Consider the following 25,442-nt stretch of genomic DNA (forward strand, 5'->3'; position numbering starts at 1 on the left):
TATAGAAATCATTTTCTTGGGCTCAACTAGATAGGGTAATTGAACCGTTCGAAATATACCTCGACTAAAACCAGAATAATACGAATATAGTATTTTTTATTGTATTATTACTTTATTATAGAAAATACATGGTTATAATAATTCCAGTTTCTACAATTTAAATCAACTCTATAAATTAGGGAGTACATAGATCTAGATCCTTTATGACAAAAACTAAAGATATATAGAGATAACAAAAATAGTTCATTAGTAACAAATAAAAACAAAGTATAATAATAAGATCACATAGAAGATGTACTGATGATACACTATAAAAAAAATAATAGGAACGAATATCATCTACACTCGAGTTCTCATGCCAACAACAAAGTACAATAATAACATCAAATAGAAGAATTATTAATGATACACTATAGGAAATATATAATAGAAAGAATTATAACTTATATTCGAGTCTTCACTATAGCTCATGCTTTGCACGAACCAGAACCTTCTAGCTATATATAGATAGATGTGTTTTTAGTAACAAGGAAAAAGTTAATAGTTGTAAAATTTATTTGTATGCTACATACAACCTCCGAGGACTTTTTGAAGTTTGAAGGTTGATTTCCATGAATATTAATTTTTCTCATACCATTTCATGAGGCATAAGTAGGGGTGTTCAGGGAAAGATACTTGGTTTATTGCCTTGTAAATCTGTATTCGAAAATTCTCAAAAGTGGTATCCGTATCTGAAAATCTTAAATATCTAGTATCGAATTGGATATTCACCTCGCACTACTATTAAACTTTTTTTTGTGAAACGCACTTCTAGAAAACTTCAATTTACCAACAACCATTTACCAATAATAAAAAATATAAGATGTATTTCCCACAACTAAAATCATTCCTAGATTGTAGGGATAGAGAAAAGTGTAGGTAAAGTCTTAATAATATAAAAAAGTGTGGGTAAAATTACATAAATATTTTGAAGAAAAGAAAAAACTCAAAAAATGGATTCAACATTATAAGTAGTTGTTTTTTTTCCGTTGAAATCTCTCTCTCTTTTTTATTGTTGGGACCACATTCCTACAGTAACCCACTTCTTAAAAAACAGTTATACAAAGCCCGGATCATATGAATATAGATACTAACATGAGTACGTAAGTAGATATCTCGGCCATCCGTTCATCATCATCCAACGCTCCAAATTGAACAAACTACAATCACTTCAATTTAAAAACGGGGTAATTTCGTATTTTACTCTTTCATTTCTCATCTCCTCCCTCCCGTTTGTGCTCTCTGGTTCGTGAGAAACCTCGCTCTCGCCTCCCTCTTCTTCACCTGTTCGCTCTCATCAAGACAAGCCTATGAGCAACAAGATCTCGCTTGCCAAACATCGCTTCAGACCTTCCTTCTTATTTATCGGTAAGATATCTCCTTAATTTATCTTTGATTTGTCTCTGGTAGAAGAGAGAGAAGGTTTGTGGTAATTTTGTACTTGCAAACCAGATGGTGATGAGGTTGAAATCTCATTTGAGAATTTTTGATGACGAGTGATAGAGGCTCATGAAATAGAAATCATATCTGAATTAGCTTAAAATTTAGGGTTCATCTCAAAATAGGAATTTCTATTCTAAGAGTCAATTTTGTCCTATCCAATTTAGGGTTGATGGGCTCGTGAAATAAAAGTCAGATTGAAGCATTTTAATTGATGTTGTAGGAGCTTTTGCAATTCTAAACTTGGATTACTGGTTAACTAAGAATATACCTTTTAGCAAGATTTGGTTGATCAGAAAAAGAGTTGTACATGATGTTGATATTCTGTCTGTTCCTTGTATTTTTGGAACTGTGTTTTCTTAATTTAATTACACTCGTTTGAATACCAGATTGGCGGTTTACTGGAACTATAAGTTAGATTAGTTTAGTTAATACTTACAGTATTTGATTATATTTAGAAAAAAAAACCTAATGATATGAAGGAAAAAAACTTGGGTTGAAAGTGAGGCTCCCCTACACTGCAAAACACAATTTACCATTTCAAGCTCAACCAAAGATTGGAAATTTTGACCAGAAAAAATGGAAAGATATATAGAAGGAACTGAATTGTGTTGTTGAATAGATTGAAATCTACCCTGAAACTCAATGAAAAGACAGCTAAGAAAGAGGAAATTGATGGGGATCGATTGAGTATGGAAAAAGGGTCAATTACTCTATTGTTCACTTCCTACTGTAGAAAAGATTGGTTCTTTGTAACTACATGTCTAGAAATGGCAGAAACTTGGTAGTTGTACGCACGATTCAGAAACCAAATTGGAAGAAAAGTGGTGATTTAGATTCCTGAGAAGAACGCGTAGGGGTTTGTTTGATGATTGCTTGGTTAATAAAAGTCAGATTGAAGAATTTTAATTGATGTTTGGTGGGAGCTTTTGCAATTCTAAACTTGGATTACTTGTTAACAAAGAATGTTGGTTTGAAATGCAGGTGTTTGAGGGCTTTCACAATGCTGGAGCATGAGTATTGTTACCTCAAGAACAAATTGTATCAAAATTTTCAAGTAAGCACATAATGAATATTAGCCAAATTAGACTACTTAAACTTGCTACGTTCACTAAACTGTAAAACATGACAATGTAGATGGAACAATAAAGAGTTCTTGCAACTGGTGTGAGATACCCGGTGCAAACTTGAATAGAAATTTATGTACCTCCAGTATAAATATAGAAAGTTATATACCTCTAGTATAATTTTATGAACCTTTAATAGAAAATTTATGTACCGTCAATACAAATTTATGAACTCGTAATAGAAATGTATTTACCGCCAATGTAAATTTATGAACCTTTATATAAATTTTATGTATCACCAATACAAATTTATGAACCTTTTAATAGATATTTATGTACCTCCAGTATAAATTTATGAACCTTTAATAGAAATTTGTGTACCTCCAGTATAAATTTATGAACCTTTAAAGGAAATTTATGTACCGGAATATAAATTTATGAACCTTTCATAGAAATTTATGTACCGTCAATATAAACTTATGAAACTTTAATAAAAATGTATGTACCGTCAAAATAATTTTTTATAGAAAACATATGAACCTTTCAATACAATTTTATGAACCTTCAATAAAATTTTTATAAACCTTCAATACAATTTTATGAACTTGAATACAATTTTTATGAACCTTCAATATAATTTTTTGAACTTTCAATACAATTTGCTTACTGTGTTAGACATCCAAAAGGAACCCATGAACTTGAAAACATATTAAACTTCAATACAATATTATGAACCTTCAATATAATTTGTTTACTGTGTTAGATATCCAAAAGGAATCCATGAACTTGAAAACATATGAACCTTCAATACAGTTTTGTGAACCTTCAATACAATTTTATGAACCTTCAATTTAAATTCATGAATTCTAAAAGAGTGTATTACAATTGAAAAATCACGAATAAAAAAAGACATGAACTTCCAATAAATTCAAAGTCACCGAGCCAACTTGGTTTGTTGTTATACAATTGAACTTTTTTATATTTAACCTTCATATATTTAGGATAAATAAAATTTGCTTATTTGTATTAGCTCCATTGACTGTGTAAGGTTGGGAATAATCGTTATAAATGACATAACTTTTGATTCGATGATCCATTTAAGTATTATGAGTAGTCGTTTCGAAGGTCTCGGTCCGAAACACGATATGAGTGTCTTTCAGGTATGTCTAGGATAACATAAATCACATAATCCGTGTATATGTAGCGGGGACTTTACGCGTACCTTGTGTTCAGACAAGGATAACTCTCGCACCGGCTGCGGAATTAGAAGTATAATATATAAAAAGAAAGGTCTCTAAAAGATCTAACCACCCCATAAAAAACAAACGTTTTCCCCTCCAAATATCACTAAAAGTCCAGACAACACATAAAAAACGTCAACTTTCAACTTTTTACCGGCTTTCGAAGAAATTAGCAATGGAGTCGTTTTGTCATTAAACGCTTCATTTAATAAAAACACATCGTTTAGTTTAGTGGCGGATTTAGGCAATCCGTCACTAATTTCAGAAATATGAAAACGCGGGTGATATAAATTTTATAAACCTTCAATATAAATTCATGAACCTTATATACAGAATTTATGAAACTTCGATAAATATTCATGAACCTTAATTATAAAGAAACAAAGTTCTTATAGACTTTAAAAATCTCATAATTTCTAAATAGGTGAGTGAATTTATAAGAGAAAAACCCATGTTTTGGACTATAAAAATAAACTGATGAACCAAAAATATAAATATAAAATTCATGAACCTTCTATATAAATCGATGAACCTTATATATAAAATTCATGAAACCTTCTATATAAATTGATGTACCAAAAATATAACATATAAAATTCATGCGCAAAACATAAATTGATGAACTCGGTATAAATTCATGAACCTTTAGTATAAATTGTTGAAACTTTTGTATAAATTGATGAACTTTCAGTATAAAATATAAATATAAAATTTATGAGATGTAAAATATAAAATTCATGAACCTTCTATATTAATTGATGAACCTTATATATAAAATTTATGAACCTTCAATATATGTTCATGAACCTTATATATAAAACAACAAAAATTCTTAGACTTTAAAAATCTCATAATTTCGTAATAGATGAGTGAATTTATAAGAGAAAACTCATTTACTTGCTATAAAAATAAATGACTGTGTAAAAAGATATCATAGATATTCAAACGAAAACCCATGAGCTTGAGGAGACGTGAATCTCCAATGGAATTTTGTGAAAGAAATTCATGAACCGTCAATATAAAATTTATGAATTTTTAATAAAAATTTATGTGCCATCAATATAAATTTATGAACCTAGAAAGAATATAAATCTCGTAACCCATAATAAAATTCTAAAAGAGTTGTAAAATCTCATGAATTTGAGAATAGGTAAGTGATGCTATAAAACAGAGTTCATGAACTTACATTTATTATTGTTAGGATTGTACTATATATAAAATGTACCTTTTTCAATGAACGATGCACCTCACTGTAAAGTTCATGTACTCTCTATAGTTTTATCATCCAACTTTCTTAGATATTGTCTCATGTTTTATTGCTTATTTGCATTTTGTTTAACACTGTATATGAAGCAAATACACATGTAAATGTCAGTCAGTTTTTGAAGCACGTGATAATCTGGCAGGTGTGTACATCCTCATATTCTATATAATGTATGTTAGGTTGTTTGTTTTGTGTTTCATGGTTTTAGATTCTAACCACATTAGGTCCATATTATACTGAAGGGATTTTAATTCCTATGCTAGATTTTAGAGATTTTAATTCCTCTCCTAGAAACTTAGTTGTTGTTTATTTGGTAAAGTTGTGGTAATATTAATTTATCCATGGAACCTGATGAGCTATGTTTATATTACAATGTAGTACATATCACTCACTACTTGCATTGGAGAAGGTAGAATCTCTACATCATGATTTGACAATGGACCCCTTGGGTATCTATCTTGCGCCCTCACTCAAAGCTATCACACCAGCTTCCCTTGGTCAGTGCGTAATCTCTTTAGCTTCCGCAAGCCAAACAGTCTTCAAGGTTAGACAACGAACATATCATTTGTGCCAGTTTAGAATTATCATCTTCTCCTGCACCGCTCTTCTCCTATATATCATCAGTAACAAAGCAGAAATCAGGACAAAAAGAAACAGAAGAAAACAAAACAAAACAAAACAAAACAGGGAATATTGTTAGTAAACCATTTGTGCCAGTTTAATATAATATCTCATGAATTAGTACTGTTGCAACTGCATCGGAATCCGCAAGGAAGAAATCCAAGAAGAAAGTAGCTCAGGCAGTGGAGAGAAGACCAGACATGGTAGTAGAATGCAAGGAAAGACCCCAATGATTACAAAAGAAGAGCTCAAATCTTTGACAAAAGCTTCAAGATCTTTCAATCTCTCAAACAACTTCAAATGGACACCAACCCTGAACACTCTTCTTGATCATCTTGCTTTATATATTAGTCGTAATCAAAGTTGGCTTATGTTGGGATACTGTGTTGGGTTACGTAACTTGAGCATCAAATACTGAAAACAGAGAGAAATCAAATTGGGGGTTTTGCTAGAGCGGATTTTCCGATGACAAGATTTGTGGTAGTTTTGGAATAAAGTGGATGAATTTTTCAGGGTTTAAGGGTGTTTTTGATCGTCGTTGAGTTTCTCATCCTCTTTGACGACATGTTTGGCTTCTAATTTGGATTTGGGTCTTGTTTCAACGGATTTTTGTGATTTTGCCATCGAAATCAGATCTTCCTTGGTTGTTTCTCTCTCGTCACTCTTAGTGTATGCATAAGAGCTTCGAGTGGAAGTTCACAAACTCTTTTAAATCTGCAAGGGTAAATTGGTCTATGAAGTCTATTTGTACTCTTATTACAAATTTACCACCATCTCTTTTAAACTCAATTTAAGTTTTATGTTTTTGTTTTATTTTAGTTTTTTGTCCACCTAATTTTTGAACCGTTGATCGTCCTATTTTAACGGTTCAGGGTTCTACTCATCTACTTATTTTAAGTATTGTACTCACTACGCTCATAAATACAAAATACCTATATATACTCTGAAATTTTATTAATGGAATACACTTATTTACTTGGGCTCTAACCATGATACTTAGACCGGTTTATACTTCCTTTTAGCTCATTAACCCTTTTTCTTTTAAAAAACTCTTCTCTTTTTCTAATAGTTATCTAACCCATTATCTTAATATTTATTAAAGCAAAACTATTTGAAGTCTTCTCAACAGTTTTGGTCCCAACATTACTTATGTGTTCATCCCCTATTTGTCACACTATTCTCTCTCTTCTTTATTATTAGTTGTTAATTTTTTCTTCTTTCATCATCTATACATTAAAGATACAATTGGATATATATATTATTTTTAGTAGGCGTTTTTGCACGAAACCACCCTTTATATGACCAAATTTACAAGGAACCACCATCTATATCGCTATTTATTTAAAACCACCAAGATTTCAACATTTTCTTACTAGGAGCCACCCTCCTTCAATTCCGTTAAATTTTCCATCCAAATTAATGAAAAGATCAATTTACCCTTGACAGAATTCCAAATTTACAAAGGTTTTTACCCTAAAAAATAATATAAATAAACGAACGAATAAATAGTAAAAAAATAATAATTTCCTCCTTTGTTCTTCTCCGATCTTCGTTCTTCTCCTACCTTCTTCGTTCTTCTCCTTGGTTCTTCTTCTTCGACCTTCCGTTGAAATTAGGGAAGATTAATTTGTTCTTCTCCTTCGTTCTTCTTTGTCTTCGACCAATTTGCCTTCGAAGCTTAACCTGTGTTCGTAGCTTTCCCGTTGAAATTAGGGTTTTGCAAAGGGGGAAATTGGGGGTTCTTCTCCTTCGACCAATTTTCCTTCGAAGCTCACCCTGTCTTCGACCAATTAGTGTGCGAAGTTCAACCTTCGTTCTTCTCCAGATTCAAGGATGCAAAATTTTGTTGTTTCCAGATGTCATATGCCAGGTGGGGGTTCTGTTTTTGACTTGTCTTCGACCAATTTGCGTTCGAAGCTCAACCTTTGTTCTTCTCCAGATTCAATGTTGCGAAAATTTCGTTGTTTCCAGGTTGCAAAATTCAAGGTTCTTCTCCTTCGGTCAATTTGCCTTCGAAGCTTAACCTGTATTTGACCAATTTGCATTCGAAGCTCAACCTTCATTCTTCTCCATATTCAAGGTTATGAAATTTCGTTGTTTCCAGATGCCAGATGGGGTTTTTCTTTTCGACATGTCTTCTATTAATGTGTGTTCAAAGCTCAACCTTCGTTCTTCTCCATATTCGAGGTTGCAAAATTTTGTTGTTTCCAGATGCCAGATGGGGTATCTGTTTTCGACCTGTCTTCAACCAATTGGGGGTTCTGTTTCCAGATGCCAAATTTGTCTACTGTATTTGTCTTTTGTTTCCAGATTCAAGGTTGCGAAATATTGTTGTGAAATCTTCGTCTTGCTGAATATTTGTTCTACCAAATTCGATTTGTCTTCTGTCTTCTGTATTGTTGTGAAATCTTTGTTGTGAATTTTGAATTTGGAGAAGATTTCGAATTTGTTGAAGATTTTGAATTTGATGAACTAGTGTATTGAAATCTCTCGCCTCTCTCGCTTCTCTCTTCTCGAATTGTGAAATCTTCGTTGTTCTGCTGAAGATTGCTGAACTGATGTTGTGAAAGCTTTGAATGATTCTGTGAAGAAGAAGAAGATACACACCTAAATTAAAATGGAAAAAAGATAAAAGCTAATCACAAACAAAGAAGAAAAGGGTAGAAAGATAATTCAATATTGCATTTTATTTAAAAAAGGTGAGGGTATTTTGGTCATTTCATAGATTTTGACAAAATTTTGACGGAATCCTTCCAGGGGTGATTCTTGGTAATAAAATGACGAAATTTGGGAGTTCAGAATACTTATCGATATAGAGGACGGTTCTATGCAAATTCGACCTTATAAAGGGTGGTTCCGTGCAAAATACCCTTTTATTAATCAAATGTTACCAAATCTAATGCTTAACCGATTTTCTAATTTAGGAACATATAGTAATCCTAGAATCTCTTATTATAGTGATATTTATAAATGAACTCTCACATTTGTAGGAATAAATTGCTAAGATAGTTTTATTTTAATTTGTTTAATTATTAAGTTTTAATGATTCTTCTAAAAAATAACTTAATAATTAATATATAAAAATCCTTTTATAATTAATAGATTGTTTTCAAATTAATAAATGTATCAGATATATATAGACATATATTTTAACATATAATGAATATTATTACAGACTACATTTCTTCCCTAAGATTCAAACATGTCATAATTTAAATTTTATTTCATATAAAAAAAATTAATCCAATTTTTACGGAACATTTTAAAAAACTTTCAGCAAAATAAAATATTTTCTTTTTCCATCATCTATACATTAAAGTTACAATCAGATATATATTATTATTTTTATTAATCAAATCTTACCAAAACTTTTGCTTAATCGATTTTCTATTTAAGAACATATATTATTCCTAGAATCTCTTATTATAACGACATTAATAAATAAACTCTCACATTTGTAGGAATAAATTGCTAAGATAATTTTATTTTAATCTGTTTAATTATTAAATTTTAATGATTCTTCTAAAAAATAACTTAATACTTCAAATATTAAAAATCCTTTTATAACTAAATAGATTATTTTCAAATTAATAACTATATCAGACATATACAGACATATATTTTAACATATAATGAATATTATTATAAACTACATTTCTTCCCTAAGGTTCAAACCTGCCATAATTTAAATTTTATTTAAAATAAAAAAATGAATCAAATTTTTGTGAAAACATTTTTAAAAAAAAAATTCAGCAAAATAAAATATTTTATATTCATATAATCTTTTCATATTAATTATTATCAAATGATAAATATTAACTACGTAAATAAATTTACAAAAAAGTTTTAAAAGTTTGATCTATAAAGAAAATAATTTGATTTTGATTCCTATTTAGTATTATAGAAGTTAGATTTTAGTTTGTATTATATAAGTTAAATTTGGAGTCGTTCATTTTTATCTATTATTTATATTACAGTAGTACTATTCACCATGTGTCACTATTTTATATAATAACTATTCATTATCTTACCAAATCTCGCAATTTAATCGAATCTCAAATCTATAAGAAACTCTCTTATAGAAAATATTATTTATAACACTTATATTAAAATATTCTCGTGCATGGCACGAGATATATGCTAGTATAGACCTAATTACTAATCATTTCTATCTCCTCTCATTCTATTCCATACGAACTCTTCCTCCCCATCCTCTCTCTCTTTATCCACCCTAGATCTGTGTCTCCTCTCCGACGATGGCGCCCTTAATCCGTTGTCGACGCCTTTCACCCCCTCTCCTTCATTGTGGCTAGCACCTCTAGCCGCAAAATATGACGCTTTCAATCGGTCCACCGTCGAACAAGTTTAAGTAGGTGAAGACGAAGAAGATTAAGGTCGTTCTGATAGTCGAAAGTGGTTGAAGATGACGCTTTCATCTATGGCACCATGGACGAGCCACAAAACGTGTGTCGTTATGCTCAATCAAATACAAAGTACCTAACCACTACTCTAGCTAGTAGAGTGGTAAAAAGGGGTCGATCCCACGAAGAGTAAGGGAAATCGATTCTAAAGTAAATAATGGGATTGACAATTTAGTAACCAAAAAGGGGTTTTTTATGGTTTGTTTTAACTAATGGATTGACAGTAAATAATACCTAAGAAAGCACATTTCCTTAAATCAACATCCATGCATCAGATCAGTAGGTTGATCGTTGATATTCTATTTCTCCTAATTCAATAGTTCAAGTGAATTGTCCTAAATCTTGTCTAAAGTCGCTATTGATCCAACTAGTCCCAATAGCACCTAACTAGTCTATAACCCTGAAACTATCAAGACTATACAACCTAGCAGCAGTAAGTTCAGGATTAAATACTAAATATCCTTGATATTAATCATGCATTCAACTCCCTAAAATCTCAAGATCAACTAGTCCTAGTGATTGCTTATGCTACCTAATAGTTAGGTTCTCTAACTAGGATAAACCTAAACCTAGCAATAATGAATTAAACCAATCTAACTAAATGGACAGTCTAGATAGTCAAGCTTAATTCAATAATGATTAAGGCACAAGATAAGAAACAATTAAACATAAACTTAGAACGAAGGTAGAATATCTTACAATCGAGTTGATCCGAAGTTTTCAACGATTAAATAATGCATAAACGAACTAGAACATAATCTCTCAAACTGCATGGAAAAAGTGTTTAGAATTAATGATGATCGAAATGGAGTCAGTCATAGGTGTTTTTTAACCAAAGGCTCCTACTAAACCCTAGAAATGATAAGGAGAAAGCCCGCATCAAGCAACACTTCGAAAAGCCCACTTAAAAGTCCGGCTCGACAAGGGCGCGATTGCGCGGACATGCACGTGGTCGCGTACATCTTACAAAAGCTATTGCACGGTCGCGTGGCCTGACGCGCGGTTGTGCTCGGGTTTCTGGGGCTACGGGCGGTCACGCCAGGGGCGGCGTCCGTGCCTTTGTCCAACAACAGCTTCTTCTTGGCAATTCCTTGTGAAATGGCGTAACATGTTGCGTGAGTCTCAAGTATCAAAATACCCCTATATCTATACCATTATGCCTTTGAAAGGCGCTAAGAGCCATTGTTTATGCTGCACCAAACAACTCTTATCAACCACCGATCACTCGGTAAGGCTGATTAGAAATTTTCGATTTCTATATATAAGATAAAATGTGTGATTTGGTAATTGGTATTTGATATTGATCTTCTGAAATCATTTATGGGTATTTGGCTGGGAATCGGGTGTTTAAGAAATTGATTGCTAAATTGTCCACTGGGAAGGTTAAATCAGGGAACATGATGTGGTTTAGTTTGATTACTCATCAGAGGATCGAAACATTGCATCTCCGAGTCATTCTTTTGCTAAAACAAACTCAGAGAAACTCCTATAACTACCAATGCAGCAGTTCCTTTATTCCTCCCTACCTTTGATAAGGCTTCTCTGAACACCAAATTGTTACCCTAGTGGTTAGTCATTGATTTCTTCTACACTTAAAATTGATTGTTTTGTTGGACTGAATAATTGGTGATTTTTTATTTGCAACTTCCAGAAGGTACAAGTTGTTATGAAACTAGAGATCATGTATATGTTATGTTTTATATTATTGATGATCATACCTTGTTATATAGGTTATGCTATTAGCTATAAATCAAAAAATGATCACATTCTAGCATATGATGATCAGGATGGAGACTGGATGTTAACTATAGCTTGTATAAGATCTTAACTTGGAGATTAACTAGGTTTCTAATACCCGTGCTTCGCACGGGTTTTTGTATTTTTACGAGATTATATATACATTGAACATTCTTTAAATTGTATGTGTTTAATGTAAATTGTTAAGCAACACACACATCCGTTAGCCTCATGTTCTGGTAAGTTAATATTGTAGTTTTTATATTCGTACTTAGCTTTTTGGCTAGTTGAGACAAACTTTGGTTTATTCATGTACAAATTTTGATCAATCTGAATATTGATATACGAAATATAGGAATGAAATCAGAATAATATTTTTATAAAAATGAATAGGTTATAGATTGTGTAACATGGACATGATAAAAATGCCCACATACTCGTATTCTCCCGGATACGAAAAAACCGAATCAAAATATTTATAAATTTCAAATTGGAAAATTGATTATTGGACTTCTATTATTTTAAGCTCCACTTGAATAATAAGGTAAACATAAACACCTATTTTAATCGAGGGTCTTGTGATCTTTTTTATGTACCTCAAAGTGAAAGGAAACTTCATTATGTTTCTGATGTGAGAGGCTCAAAAATCTCAACCTGTAACATGGCTTTTTATACACATCCAATGGTAGACAATTTCGTTGAGTTTCGAGTGGGAGAATAATTGAACATGTGTTAATGTGGACAATTTTTACTTCTTTTTTCGTTAAAGTGGGTAGTTTTAATTATAATAGACCACTTTTTAACTGTATATTTTTCATAATTTTAGTACTAAGAGTTATATTTTCACAAAAAACATTCTCGTAGTTATTACTGTATGAAAATTCTCTCAGTTATTGAATACGCAATCCAACTTTTATTAATTACATGTGCTAGAAAAAATGGAAGAAAAGATCGTTTTAAAATTAAAATTATTAAGGAAAGATCGTTAGTAACTGAAAATCCCACATAATCCAATTTGAAAAATCTAATTGTCATGATAAAGCGTAAGAAATAAAAGTTTTAAACTGATTATTGGGATTCTATTATTTTCAGTTGAACTTAAATAATAATAAGAGAAGCATAAAAACCCATTTCTACTGAAGGTCTTGTGATCTCCTTTTATACACCTCAAAGGGAAGGAAAATTAATTAAATTTTCGATGTCGGAGGTTGAAAATCTCAACCTATAACATGGTTTTTTATACAAATCATGGTAAAAAACTTCATTGAGTTTCGATGTGGGAGAGCATTAACACATGTGTTAGTATGGATAGTTTTAACTTATTTTCGTCAGATTTGATGGATTTAATTATAATAGACTACTTATCAATTGTACATCTTTTCATAATTTCAATGCTAAGAGTCAGATTTTCACAAAAAATATTCTCTTAATCACTACTATATAAAAAGTCTCTCAATTACTGAATATTCAATCCAACTTAGTGAAGTACATAGGCTAGAAAAAATAGAAGACATCATTCGTAAAAAATTAAAAAAATTAAAAAAAAATTGTTAGTAACTGAAAATCTCACATAATCCAATTCAGGAAAATTTAATTGTCACGACAAAACGTAAGAAATAAAAATTAAATTTAGAAAATTGATTATTGGGCTTCTATTGTTTTAAGTTCAACTTACATAACTTGAGAAACAAAAAATCCAATTTCTACCGGGATCTTGTGATATTCTTTTATACACCTCAAAGAGAAGGAAACTTTATTAAGTTTCCGATGTGGGAGGCTAAAAAATCTCAACTTGTAACATGGTTTTTATACACATCCAATGGTCGAAAATTTCATTGAATTTCAACGTGGGGTAATAATTGAACATATGTTAGTATGGACAGTTTTTTACTTTTTTTTGTTAAAGTGGATAGTTTTTATTATAATAGACTACTTATTAATTATATATTTTTTCCAGTGCGCTATCTTTTCGCGCCTCTTCACTCGAAAAGACTCAAACCGGGTGACTTTGCACCCATTCTTAGTAAGCTTCAAAGCGCGATTGAAGGACGCCAAGCAAGGTTTCTTTCCTACTTGGGCCGCGTTCAGGTCATTAAATCCGTTCTTGAAAGCATCGTCGACTTTTGGATGCAAGTCATTCCTTTCCCTAAATCTGTCCTTAGGCGTATTGAAACTTTGTGTCGCTCTTACCTTTGGACTGGTGTTACAGGGAAGAAGCATTCACTGGTTGCCTGGAGACTTGTTTGTCGAGGATTTGAGTGTGGCGGACTGGGGTTTAAGGAACTTCTTTCGTGGAATAAAACGCTACACTTCAAGTTAGCGTTAGATCTGGATAGCACAAGACTGAGTATTTGGAAAGACTGGGCAATGCGTAATCTGCTGAAAGGTGTGAGTATCTGGGATTGCAGAAGTGTGAGTGGCTGCTCGACAATCTGGAAAGCTATTCTTGCTGCTCGTGATGCGCTTCGTAGTCGGTTTACTGATCCAAATTTCCCTGTTGAACGTCTTCTAAAATCGGATGGACGCCTTGATTCCTCGGTTTCTTATGATTACCTTGCTACGACTTACGCCATTGTACCCTGGTGTGAGATCGTTTGGAAGGGGATACATCCCCGGAAATGGGCATTCACTAGCTGGTTAGCGACTCGAGATCGTCTGCCTACAAGGGAAATGATGTATCACTGGGGAGGAGTAGATTCTGTTGATTGTTGTTTGTGCGGAGCTGCTGTTGAGTCCTTCTCCCATCTTTGGTTTGAATGTACTACTATTCAACGCATTCTCGATGTAGTTTTTTCTTGGCAGGGGATTTATGTTCGGAAGCCCTGCTTAAGGGAATGATGGAACTGGTTTTTGGAGTATTCAGCTCGCTCCAACAACATTTATCTTGTGCGCTTGCTCTCGTTTACAAGAGTCATTTACTATAGCTGGAAATTGAGGAATGATGTAATCTTTAATGGTAAAACTATTGATGTTGATGGGGTGGGTAAAGAGATTATTAGTTCTTGCAAGTTTAGGATGGTTCATAAAATTAAGACTAATACCAGGAGGGGTAGAGCTATGATGCGTAGATTTATTGGAAGATGATGTTTCCTTGTACGGTTTGGAGTAATGAAATTTTTTACCTCGTGGATAAATTATATATTTTTTCATAATTTTAGTACTAAGAGTTAGACTTTCACAATAAATATCCTCGTAGTCATTATTATATGAAAATTCTCTTAATTATAAATATGCAATCTAACTTCTATAAAGTACATAGGCTAAAAAAACAGAAGAAAAAATCGTTAAAATTTTAAAAAAATAAACAAAGATCGTTAGCAACTGAAAATCTCACATAATCCAATTTGAAAAATCTAATTATCATGATAAAATGTAAGAAATAAAAATTTTACACTCGAAAATTGATTATTGAGCTTTCATTGTTTTAAAGTCAACTTAAATAATAAGAGAAACATAAAAAACCATTTTATCAATGGTCTTGTGATCTCTTTTTATATACCTCAAAGGGAAGGAAACTTCATTAAGTTTCTGACGTGGGAGAATGAAAATCTCAACTTGTAACATGACATTTTATACACATCGAATGGTCGAATATTTCATTGAGTTTTGATATGGGAGAATATTTACACATGTGTTAATATGGATAGTTTTAACTTTTTTGTTAAAGGGGGTAATTGTAATTATAACAGACTACTTATTAATTATTTACTTTTTCATAATTTTAAAGATAAGAGTAAGATTTTCACAAAAATATCCTCGTAGTGATAACTATATAAAAATTCTCTAAATTATTGAATATTCAACCAACTTTTATGAACTACATAGGCTAGAAAAATGGAAGAAATAAATCATAAAAAACAAAAGAAAATTGAAGAGAAATTGTTAACAACTGAAAATCCCACATAATCCAATTCGGTAAATCTAACTTTCATGATCAAACGTAAGAAATAAATGTTTTAAACTGGAAAATAGATTATTGGGTTTCTATTGTCTTAAGCTCAAATTGAATAATAAGAGAAACATAAAAACCCATTTCTACCGAGGGTCTTGCGATCTCCTTTTATACACCTCAAAGAGAAGGAAACTTCCTTAAATTTCCGATGTGGGAGGCTGAAAATCTCAACATGTAAAATGGTTTTTTATACACATCTAGTGGTCAAAAATTTCGTTGAGTTTTAATGTGCGAGAACATTTGCAAATGTATTAATATGAATAATTTTAGATTGCATTGTTTAATTAGAAAAGACTACTTATTAATTGTATATTTTTCATAATTTTAGATTGCATTGTTTACAATAAATATCTTCAAATTCATTACTACATATTTTTTTTTATAGATTATTGAATATTCAATCCAACCTTTATTAAGTACATTTGCTAAAAAAATGGAAGAAAGAAATCGTATAAAAAAAATAAAGAAAAATTGTTAGTATTCGAAAACCCCACATAATTCAATTCAAAAAATTTAATTGTCATGAAAAAACGTAAGGAATACAAAATTTAAACTTGAAAATTGATTGTTTGGCTTCTTATTGTTTGAAGTTCAACTTGAATAATAAGAGAAACATAAAAAAGTCATTTCTACCGGGGTCTTGTGATCTTCTTTTATACACCTCAAGTGAAGGAAACTTCGTTAAGTTTACGATGTGAGAGGGTCAAAAATCTCAACCTATAATATGACTTTTATACACATCCAATGGTTGAAAATTTCATTGAGTTTCGGCGTGGGAGAACATTTGCACAAGTGTTGACATGGATACTTTTAACTTTTTTTGGTTAAAGGGAATAGTTATAATTATAATATACTACTTAATAATTATATATTTTCTCATAATTTTGGGTGCTAAGAGTCGGATTTTTACAAAAAAAAATCCTTGTAGTCATTACTATATAAAAAATTCTCTAAGCTTTTTAATATTCAATCCAACTTTTATGAAGTACATATGCTTGAAAAATGGAAGAATTAAATCGAAAAACAAAATTGAAGATATATTTTTAGTAATTGAAAATCTAACAAAATCCAATTCAAAAAAATCTGATTGTCATGATAAAACGTAAGAAATAAAAATTTAAAACTGGAAAAATAATTATTGGGCTTCTATTTTTTAAGCTCCACTTGAGTAATAAGAGAAACATAAAAAACAATTTCTACCGGGATCTTGTTATCTCCTTTTATACACCTCAAAGAGAAGGAAACTTTATTAAGTTTTCGATGTGGGAGGCTCAGAAATCTGAACATGTAACATGGCTTTTTATACACATCCGATGATCGGAAATTTCATTTAGGTTCAATGTGGGAGAATATTTTCACATGTGTTAATATGGATAGTTTTAACTTTTTTGTTAAAGTAGATAGTTTTAATTATAATATATTACTTATTTACTTATATACATTTTCACAATTTTGTTGCTAAGAGTGAGGTTTTCACAACAAATATCCTCGTAATCATTACTATGTAAAAATCCTCTAAAATTTTGAATATTAAATCCAAAATTTATGAAGTACATATGCTAGAAAAAATGGAAGAATGAAATCGTAAGAAAATAAAAAATTGAAGAAAAGATTATTAGTAAGTGAAAATCCTGCAAAATCTAATTCGAAAAATCTTATTGTCATGATAAAATATAAGATATAAATAATTAAATAGAATATAGATTGGACCTCTTTGTTTCTTAGATGAGAAGAGTGTAAATTACTTAAATTTGGCCTATAAGAATGAATGAGAGAGCTATTAAATGAGTAAAGGAGAGGGCAATTAAATGACTAAAGGTAAGAGAAAACCTAAATTTATATAATTACAAGTTTTTTAATAGAAAAGGACAAGAGGTGTGACTTTACTAATGAAATAGATTTAACAGGCGTTTTAGAATAAATTGTCATATAAGTGATACTTCAATGACAAATGACCCATATAAGGGGCGGTTCTTAATAAATATATATAAATTTTACTAACTTATATGTTATGAAAATATTTTAAAATTTTTGTGATTTATGTTTTTTAATTTTTAATTTTGTATATATTAATCTATATTTATAAGTGTATGTTGACATAACCATATTATTTAACAACTTAACACAATATTAAATATTAGAAACATAAATAATTATTCTTCATCTTATTATATTATAAATTCTTTTGGTTTTGTTGCAAAACTTAATTAGCACACATGCAAAAAAAAAAAGTTGATAAGAGTCATGAGTGATGCATTCAATGAGTAGAAAAACCTAATTTTATACTATATTAGGATTATGATTTCTTCTAAAGTAATCACAGAGGATGTTTCTTAACTCAATGAAGAAATTGAAGATCATTAAAGCATATATGTAGATGATCAATGAAGAGCAAGAGGAAGAGACAAATTCATATAATAACAGTTGGAGTTAAGTGATAGCTGACCAAATTATAGGAGTTTGTTCCTTGAACATCCATTATTACTTATAATATAGTTATTTAAAATAATGACTTTTCATCATTTGAAATTTATGCTAAAAAGGAGTGAATTTTTTTTCTAGAATATGTCGTTATAATCTCATTATAATGTGCAAGTGCCGAACACCATTTTAGAAAAAATCTACTTATAAATGAAGACATTATAAGTGATTTAGGCGAACGGACCCTTAAATGGTGGGATATCAACTGGCCAATCTAGTGGCTGATTTTGGTGATAGATTAAAGTTTACTATCTATAGCTTTCTTTGTATTAGTGTTCAAGGTTTCTGCAGTGTTTAGCCTTGTCGGTGGTAGATTAAATTTCTGGAGTAGCTTGTTTTTAATTACTGTTATTCAAGACTATTATTAATTAGTTTCTTTAATGATATTAATGAAATTGTTGTTATAATATATAAGAAAAATAAAATAAAATAGAATTATAAAATAAAACATAATAAAGAAAAAAAGAAAACAAAATACAAATGGGAAAAAAGGGAAAATAGGAAAGAAACGTGGAAAATGTTAACACTAAAATTTGTGATTTGTTTTTATGTTCATGGATGTGGGAGAATATATAGCTATATTATCACAATTTTTTTTATGAACATAGAGGTAATATTATATACTTATATCAACAAACAAAGTTGGAAGGAAGTCGAGAGACAAGTTGAGCTCCCACTTATTTCTGAATACAAAAGCTCAACCTATGAAAAAGAAAAGTCTCACTCTTAACAATATTTGAGTGACTGACAGCTAGATGTTTGAGACGCTAAAGGGTAGCCAAAACCTCCTGGTCGAACTCTCCAAATGTCGAGAAAGCAAAAGGAATAAAAGAGTAGCCATTATCTGCGCATTTCGAAGCATACTTTCTCTTCTTCTTCCCGACAGCATTGTGCAAAGCGGCCCCAGGAGCCCAAGAACCCACTCTTTTATCACAATCATTTATTACACTCTTTTTTCCAAAAATTTATCTTGTGTTGGAATTACCTACTATTTTCTATAAATTGTACCTATTTCCCATAACTTTTTCTATTTTTATTTTTTAGTTTTCTAGTAGTGTCGGATATCCTAAATATCCGTTTATATATATAATTCAACAAAAAAAACTTTAAATTTTATTTTGTATGATAATTTACTAATTTTTTCAGTTTATAAGAACATGCTTAATCTAAATTTATATTTATAATAGTGTAGTTAGCATGAAAAATTCAATGATACATAGAAAGATAACAAAATATTTACAAAGTCTAGTAATTTGATTTTTAAACATAATATTTAGATGTTTAATTTTTTTAATACATAATAAAAAAAACAGAAGTTTGGTTTAATAATTTATGAGATTGTCACTTGTTATTTTGATTTTTAATTCATATTTATATTTATTTTATATTTTATAATAACAGGCAATTGCATACCCCGAATATCCAACGGATATCAAACCCCGACCCATATCTATATTCGATAAAATATATCGGATCGGATAATAATAGATCGAATACCTATGTTTTGGATTGAATAATTATGAACACCCTAAGATATATAAGTACGTTATATCTTGATCTCTTTTACCTGCATTGGAGGAAATAAATCCACGTTGTTGTTGCATCTGAAGTTGACCCCCCATTTACCCGATACCGGTAATTATATTTAGTGGAAAAAAAGAAAAAATAGATATATTTAAAAAAAATTCAATTTATGACAACAAAATTCTCTAGCTAAGGTGGTAAGCTCTCATTATAATATGAAAAGGTCTTGAGTTCAAATTTCATATCAATCCAATCTCTACTATTTTTCATATTTTATGAATATCTTTCACTATATTTTTATTAAATGATTATATTTATCCTTATAAGTATATTTTGTTTATTATAATTATTAAATTAATAATAAAATTTATTATTAATAAATTATATTTAAAAAAAATATAATGACCCCCTTAAAAAAAATTCTAGATCCGCCACTGCCCAGGACCCCTTAATTGTTGTTCCTTTATCCAGAAATCACTGCCGGCCCAAAGAGTAGGCAGGGTAGGGTATATGACTAAGGGTCCATGAAAAATAGGGGCCCATATATATATTTCTATTATATATAGTATAACAGACCCATATATTTAGTATCACACTAACAGGACCCCAATATATAGTATAACAAGTCCAATTCACTAAAATAAAAGTAGATCAATTATATAGAATATGATTTTTCAGCTTTCTCTACATAATTTTTGTAGTTTCAAGGGCTCTCAATTTTGATTTTGTCCTAGGTAGGGATGGCATCGGTCCAAACCCGGACCGACCCGGACCGGACCGGAGGACCGAAGACCGAAACTACAAAATATATGGACCGAAGACCGGACCGAAAATATCGGTCCGGTCCGGTCCGGTCTCGGTCTGGTCCGGTCTGGTCGACGTCTGGACCGATTTGGACCAAACTTATATTTTTCATTAAAAATACATAAAAATAATAATAATAATTCTATTTTTTAAGATATTTTATACATAAAATATTATATCACTATGAAACTATTCTTACATATTAATTTTTTTAATAATCTATATATATATATTACCTTATATAATCAAATAACTAATAATATTATTATTTTTTTAATATATCGGTCTGGAACGGATCGAACCGATTTTTGGACCGGACCGGACGAACCCGAATTACCAAAAACTTGGACCGAAGACCGGACCGAATCACATCGGTCCGGTCCGGGTCGGTCCGGTCCGGTCCATTTTTTCGGCCTGGGCTGAATTTTGCTCATCCCTAGTCCTAGGGCCTTCTAGACAATAGGACTGGTGCTGCCAGGAATGCATGTAGACTTGGTAAATGGGTCAGGCGGGTCGGGTTCGAGTTCAAATCGGGTCAGGGTTTGGGTTGACCCCGATGAATAAAAATGTTACATTTAATATTTTATTAGCTTTTTCTAGGGATAGAATATTTTTTAATAATAAAATAATATTATTATCTATTATTTTTAAAATAAATAAATAATATTATATTTTAAAAATAAATTATGTATAAATATTTTATATTATAATGTCATGCATGATGTAAAACACATATTTCGGTTCGGGTTTGGGTTCGGGTTGGGTCGGGTTCGACCCACCAAATTCCGGGTTGATCAGGTTCGGGTCGATCTAGTTGAAGTGCCTTTTCGGATCGAATCAGATCGAAATCGGGTCGGGTTGAGTTTTGCCAGGTCTAAATGCATGTATTACGTATCACATAAGTACAATCAACTTATAAATTTAATAAGATTTCATTTTAAAACTAAGTGTTAATAAAATGAATATTTTATATACTTATATACTGGGTTTCTAATATTCCAACTCTCAATTTGGAATTTATTATTATCAACAGTATATAAGCTTGCTGAAGTGGATGAATGGGTTTGATAAAGTTGAAATATAGACATAATTACCATGTATGTAAGCCATGGATATGAATATCTGACCTTTAAAAAAGTAAAATATATCAGTATATGTGGATCAAAAAGATAAGGCAAGGAGGCAGGGACCATGGGAGATGAAAGCAATCAGGCTTGCTATCTCTTAGAACAGCCATACTGGTTAGAAAATAATTCAAGTGATATACTTCTGGACCACTTCATCTCCTTCTACATGAAAATTTGTACATGACTGTTATGAAATAGACAACTATTTTTCAGATTCTAATCTTCAACTTATACTTGCTTCATTGTCAAAAGATTTGTTTACTAGATCTTTATATTAATCATTGCAATTTGCAATTAAGTACATGGAAGAAGGGACAGTTCAGTACTAGTACTACTTAATGTGAATACTGTCTTCTTTCCCATTTCACCTATATATCTCAAAGTGTATAAAGAGGAGCCAAATTGACACAAACTAGCTAGTGGCAGATTGTATTATTGTATATCATTCACTTGCTTTTGGACAATGGAAGGTGGATTGCCCATTTTGAATTGTCTCCTTCAGCACACTTTGAGTAGTTTGTGTTCTTCATCTGAGCCTTCAAGATGGATTTATGCAGTCTTTTGGAGAATCTTGCCTAGAAATTACCCACCTCCAAAGTATGTAAATTTCCTTCCTTGTATTACAAGCAACTTATGCACAATAATGGGTGGCTTATGAACTTCACAAATATGTTTTTTTTTTTGCAGGTGGGAGTATGAAGGTGGAGATCTTGATAGAGGCAAGGGAAACCAAAGAAATTGGTATACACATTGAATGTTGAGAAATACACATTGCATTTCTTGTAATCGGTCCATAATCGAAATGATTGTTCCAGAGAAATTAAACAAAAGATACACATTGAAAGCTCATGATGTTCATAAGCTTCGATCTATAACTTATACTTTGTGATCAACTGCAATATGAAATTGCATAATGTGGGTGATATTTGATGTTGAAGGATTCTTGTTTGGGAGGATGGATACTACAATTCTCATGAATGCGAACCAGCGGCTCGATATGAGAAGGGAAGATTCGGAGCAGATGTGTTCTTTAAATTGTCTCATGAAGTTTACAACTATGGAGAAGGGTAGGAAGGAGTTTCCATTTGTATTTAAAAAGACAATATTTGTCAATGGTAATGGTTGTATTCTTCATTTTGTTGTGTAGATTGTTAGGGAAGGTGGCAGCAGAAAACAGCCATAGATGGGTGTTCAAAGCAAGTGCAACTGATGAAACAAGTTGCTTCTCCTCTTGGAATGTCTCAATTGATCATGTAAATCCACTTTCAACACCTCTAATTAGTTACTAATCACCCTGTGAACTCTATGGCTTCTTGTTATTGACTTCTAATCTGATATTCTTAACTTCTTTTTATGAAAAAAGCATCCCAAGGCATGGCAAAACCAGTTCAACTCTGGGATTCAGGTGTGTTATCCTTAATGCAAGTATACGACTCTAAAAATATGTCAATAAATACTTAGAACTCGTTTGGTATATAGATCTATATACTGATATCACCTATGGATACCAGACTATATCTATATCTCGTGTTGGTATATGAGCATATAGATATCAAACTGATATACTTGATATACTGATATCTCATTAGCTACCATCACTTCTTTGCTCCCGATCCTATCATTCGTATCTACAACATACCAAACAAAGATATATTGATATGAATAGAGCCCTAATTGTAGAAGAATATCCTATTTTGCAGACAATTGCATTGATTTCAGTAAGAGATGGAGTTGTTCAACTAGGTTCACTTGAAAAGGTCAATGAAGATATCAATTTGGTGATCAACACACAAAGGAAATTCAGCTACCTCCATAGCCTACCAGGAACAATGTCCATACAAAGACCAAACCTAGGTTCAATAGCAACCAATCCTTACACAATAGAAGAAGCCAAAAATGCAGCAGTCAACCACAACAAGCGCCAGCTGGCGGGATCCAAGAGGCCGGCTCACAGCAATGGTCCCACCGAAACCGCAATCAAGTCAATCAACTTGGGTTGGAACAACCCACAAAGTGGGCTCATAGGACCACCACCTATGTTGTCCTACAATTTTGGACTCTTGCTGTCAAAACCGCCCTTTGGTGGGCCATCGGACGCACCATTTTGTAATCCGGGTCAGAGTGTTAAGGTCGAAATGGAGCGTGGTCAAGAAGAGAAATCTTGTTCATTGAGTACTAGTCATTGGTTAACTGATAGAATGAGTGGAGGGAAATCAAGATTTGGTAAACTCAACTATGTTTTGGAGAAAAAGTGTTAATGGTTAATGTAGTTGTTTCCTTAAATTGAATGTTAAGTGATATAGACTGTTTTGTTGGCTTGATTGGTGGGTGATCACTTGATAGGGATGCAGCATACAACAAGCTGATTTTTTTCTTAGATATTATGATATTTTGCTTGAATATCGTAGGGGGTATTACTATTAATGTACTGAAAAATCCAAAAGCTCATTTTTTTTGTATGTAATTGAGTTGGGTCATTTTCATAAATCTAAGTTGTCTGCTTGGGAAAGTAATGGAATGGCCCATCTACTTTGCAGGCCCATCACAAACCAAACCATTTAAAACGCTTCACATTAGCATGTTCAAAGACGATGAAAGAAAATGTAATGCTTCTTCTCTGGTTCTCATGCTGGTTATACATTTATCATTTATCTAAATGTGGATGTTAAATCCTAGAAATTTATTTGGACAAATATTTTAAAAGAATTTTTTATATAAATATTTATTTTATTATTTTCTCTTTTTTCAATGTCTCATAGTTTTTAGTAATACAATAAATATTTTCTGCAAAATGTAATAATCCTCTTTCTGAGGACATTATAAAGAGAGGGTCCAACAAAACTTTAGTGTTTGTTTGATTCCAATTTAAAAAACCATGACTTTATAATATTCGACAAGCAGGTTAAGCTGAGTAAGATCTTCTCACTGTAAAAATTCTCATAATTTTAATACTAATTAAATATACTTTTAGATTTTCATAATTAAATTCAATCAAATGAGCACAAAGAAATTAACCTCAAACCCACGGATAAAGAGTTTTTCTATTACCAATGTGAGAAAGACGAACATAATATAAAAAACAATGAGAGTAAACGTACTATTTAGTTTTTCTATTACCGATGGGCTGTTTAATGTCGAAGCAAGTCGGGCTGGGGCGGGTCGGAAAGAGAGAACCGGTAGCTTCAGTGGTCAGGGAGGCTCGAGTCGTGGGACGACCGAGGAGCCTTCTTCTTGTTAAGTGGTTTGGGTATGTGTTTTTTCTCCCAATTATCCAAATGAAGAGCATTTTATGGAATTGTCGTGGAGCTACGAAGGATAGCTTTGCGAGAACAACGAGGTACTTGATTTGTAAATTTAGTATTGACATTCTTGCGGTTTTTGAGACCCAAGTTGGGGGTTCGAATGCGAGAACCGCATGTGATAAACTCAAGTGGGGTAGCTCCGTCGTTATTGACGTGAGAGGAAGGTCAGGTGGTGTGTTTATTGTGTGGAACCATGATTCGATGGATGTGATAATTGCAAACAGACCAAACATTTCGTTATGTTGCAGGCGAGTAAGGACAGTGATATTTTGTTCTTTTGCTTTTTTACGCTCCGGCGTCGGCACCTAGGAGAGTGGATTTTTGGACTTCTCTTGCGGATACAGTTGGTAGATGTGTGAGGCCCACGGTGGTGGGTGGTGACTTCAATTGTATTCTCCGTAGAGAGGAATACACCGGGGGCT

The 25,442-nt window shown here is 31.8% G+C and overlaps 1 protein-coding gene across 1 annotated transcript; it reads left to right on the forward strand.

The window, feature by feature from the left end:
* Positions 1-22,181: 22,181 nt before the first annotated feature.
* LOC141250277 (uncharacterized) lies at positions 22,182-24,703 on the forward strand. Its single transcript, XM_073669914.1, has 8 exons — positions 22,182-22,315; positions 22,406-22,459; positions 22,657-22,785; positions 22,866-22,971; positions 23,082-23,123; positions 23,419-23,890; positions 24,256-24,321; positions 24,690-24,703. The coding sequence occupies exons 1-8, from the start codon at positions 22,182-22,184 to the stop codon at positions 24,701-24,703; spliced, it is 1,017 nt and encodes a 338-aa protein (XP_073526015.1).
* The last annotated feature ends 739 nt before the right edge of the window (positions 24,704-25,442 follow it).

This window comes from Phyllobates terribilis, unplaced genomic scaffold (assembly GCF_046119375.1).
Source record: "Phyllobates terribilis strain yellow unplaced genomic scaffold, ASM4611937v1 Scaffold_5519__1_contigs__length_51073, whole genome shotgun sequence".
NCBI lineage: Eukaryota > Metazoa > Chordata > Amphibia > Anura > Dendrobatidae > Phyllobates > Phyllobates terribilis.

Excerpts from the sequence above, each read along its gene's own strand:
- LOC141250277 (XM_073669914.1), top strand. The coding sequence starts at position 22,182 with ATGGAAGGTGGATTGCCCATTTTGAATTGTCTCCTTCAGCACACTTTG. Across the intron at positions 22,972-23,081 it reads GGAATGTCTCAATTGATCAT|CATCCCAAGGCATGGCAAAA; the intron begins GTAAATCCACTT and ends TTATGAAAAAAG. Across the intron at positions 23,124-23,418 it reads AGTTCAACTCTGGGATTCAG|ACAATTGCATTGATTTCAGT; the intron begins GTGTGTTATCCT and ends CCTATTTTGCAG.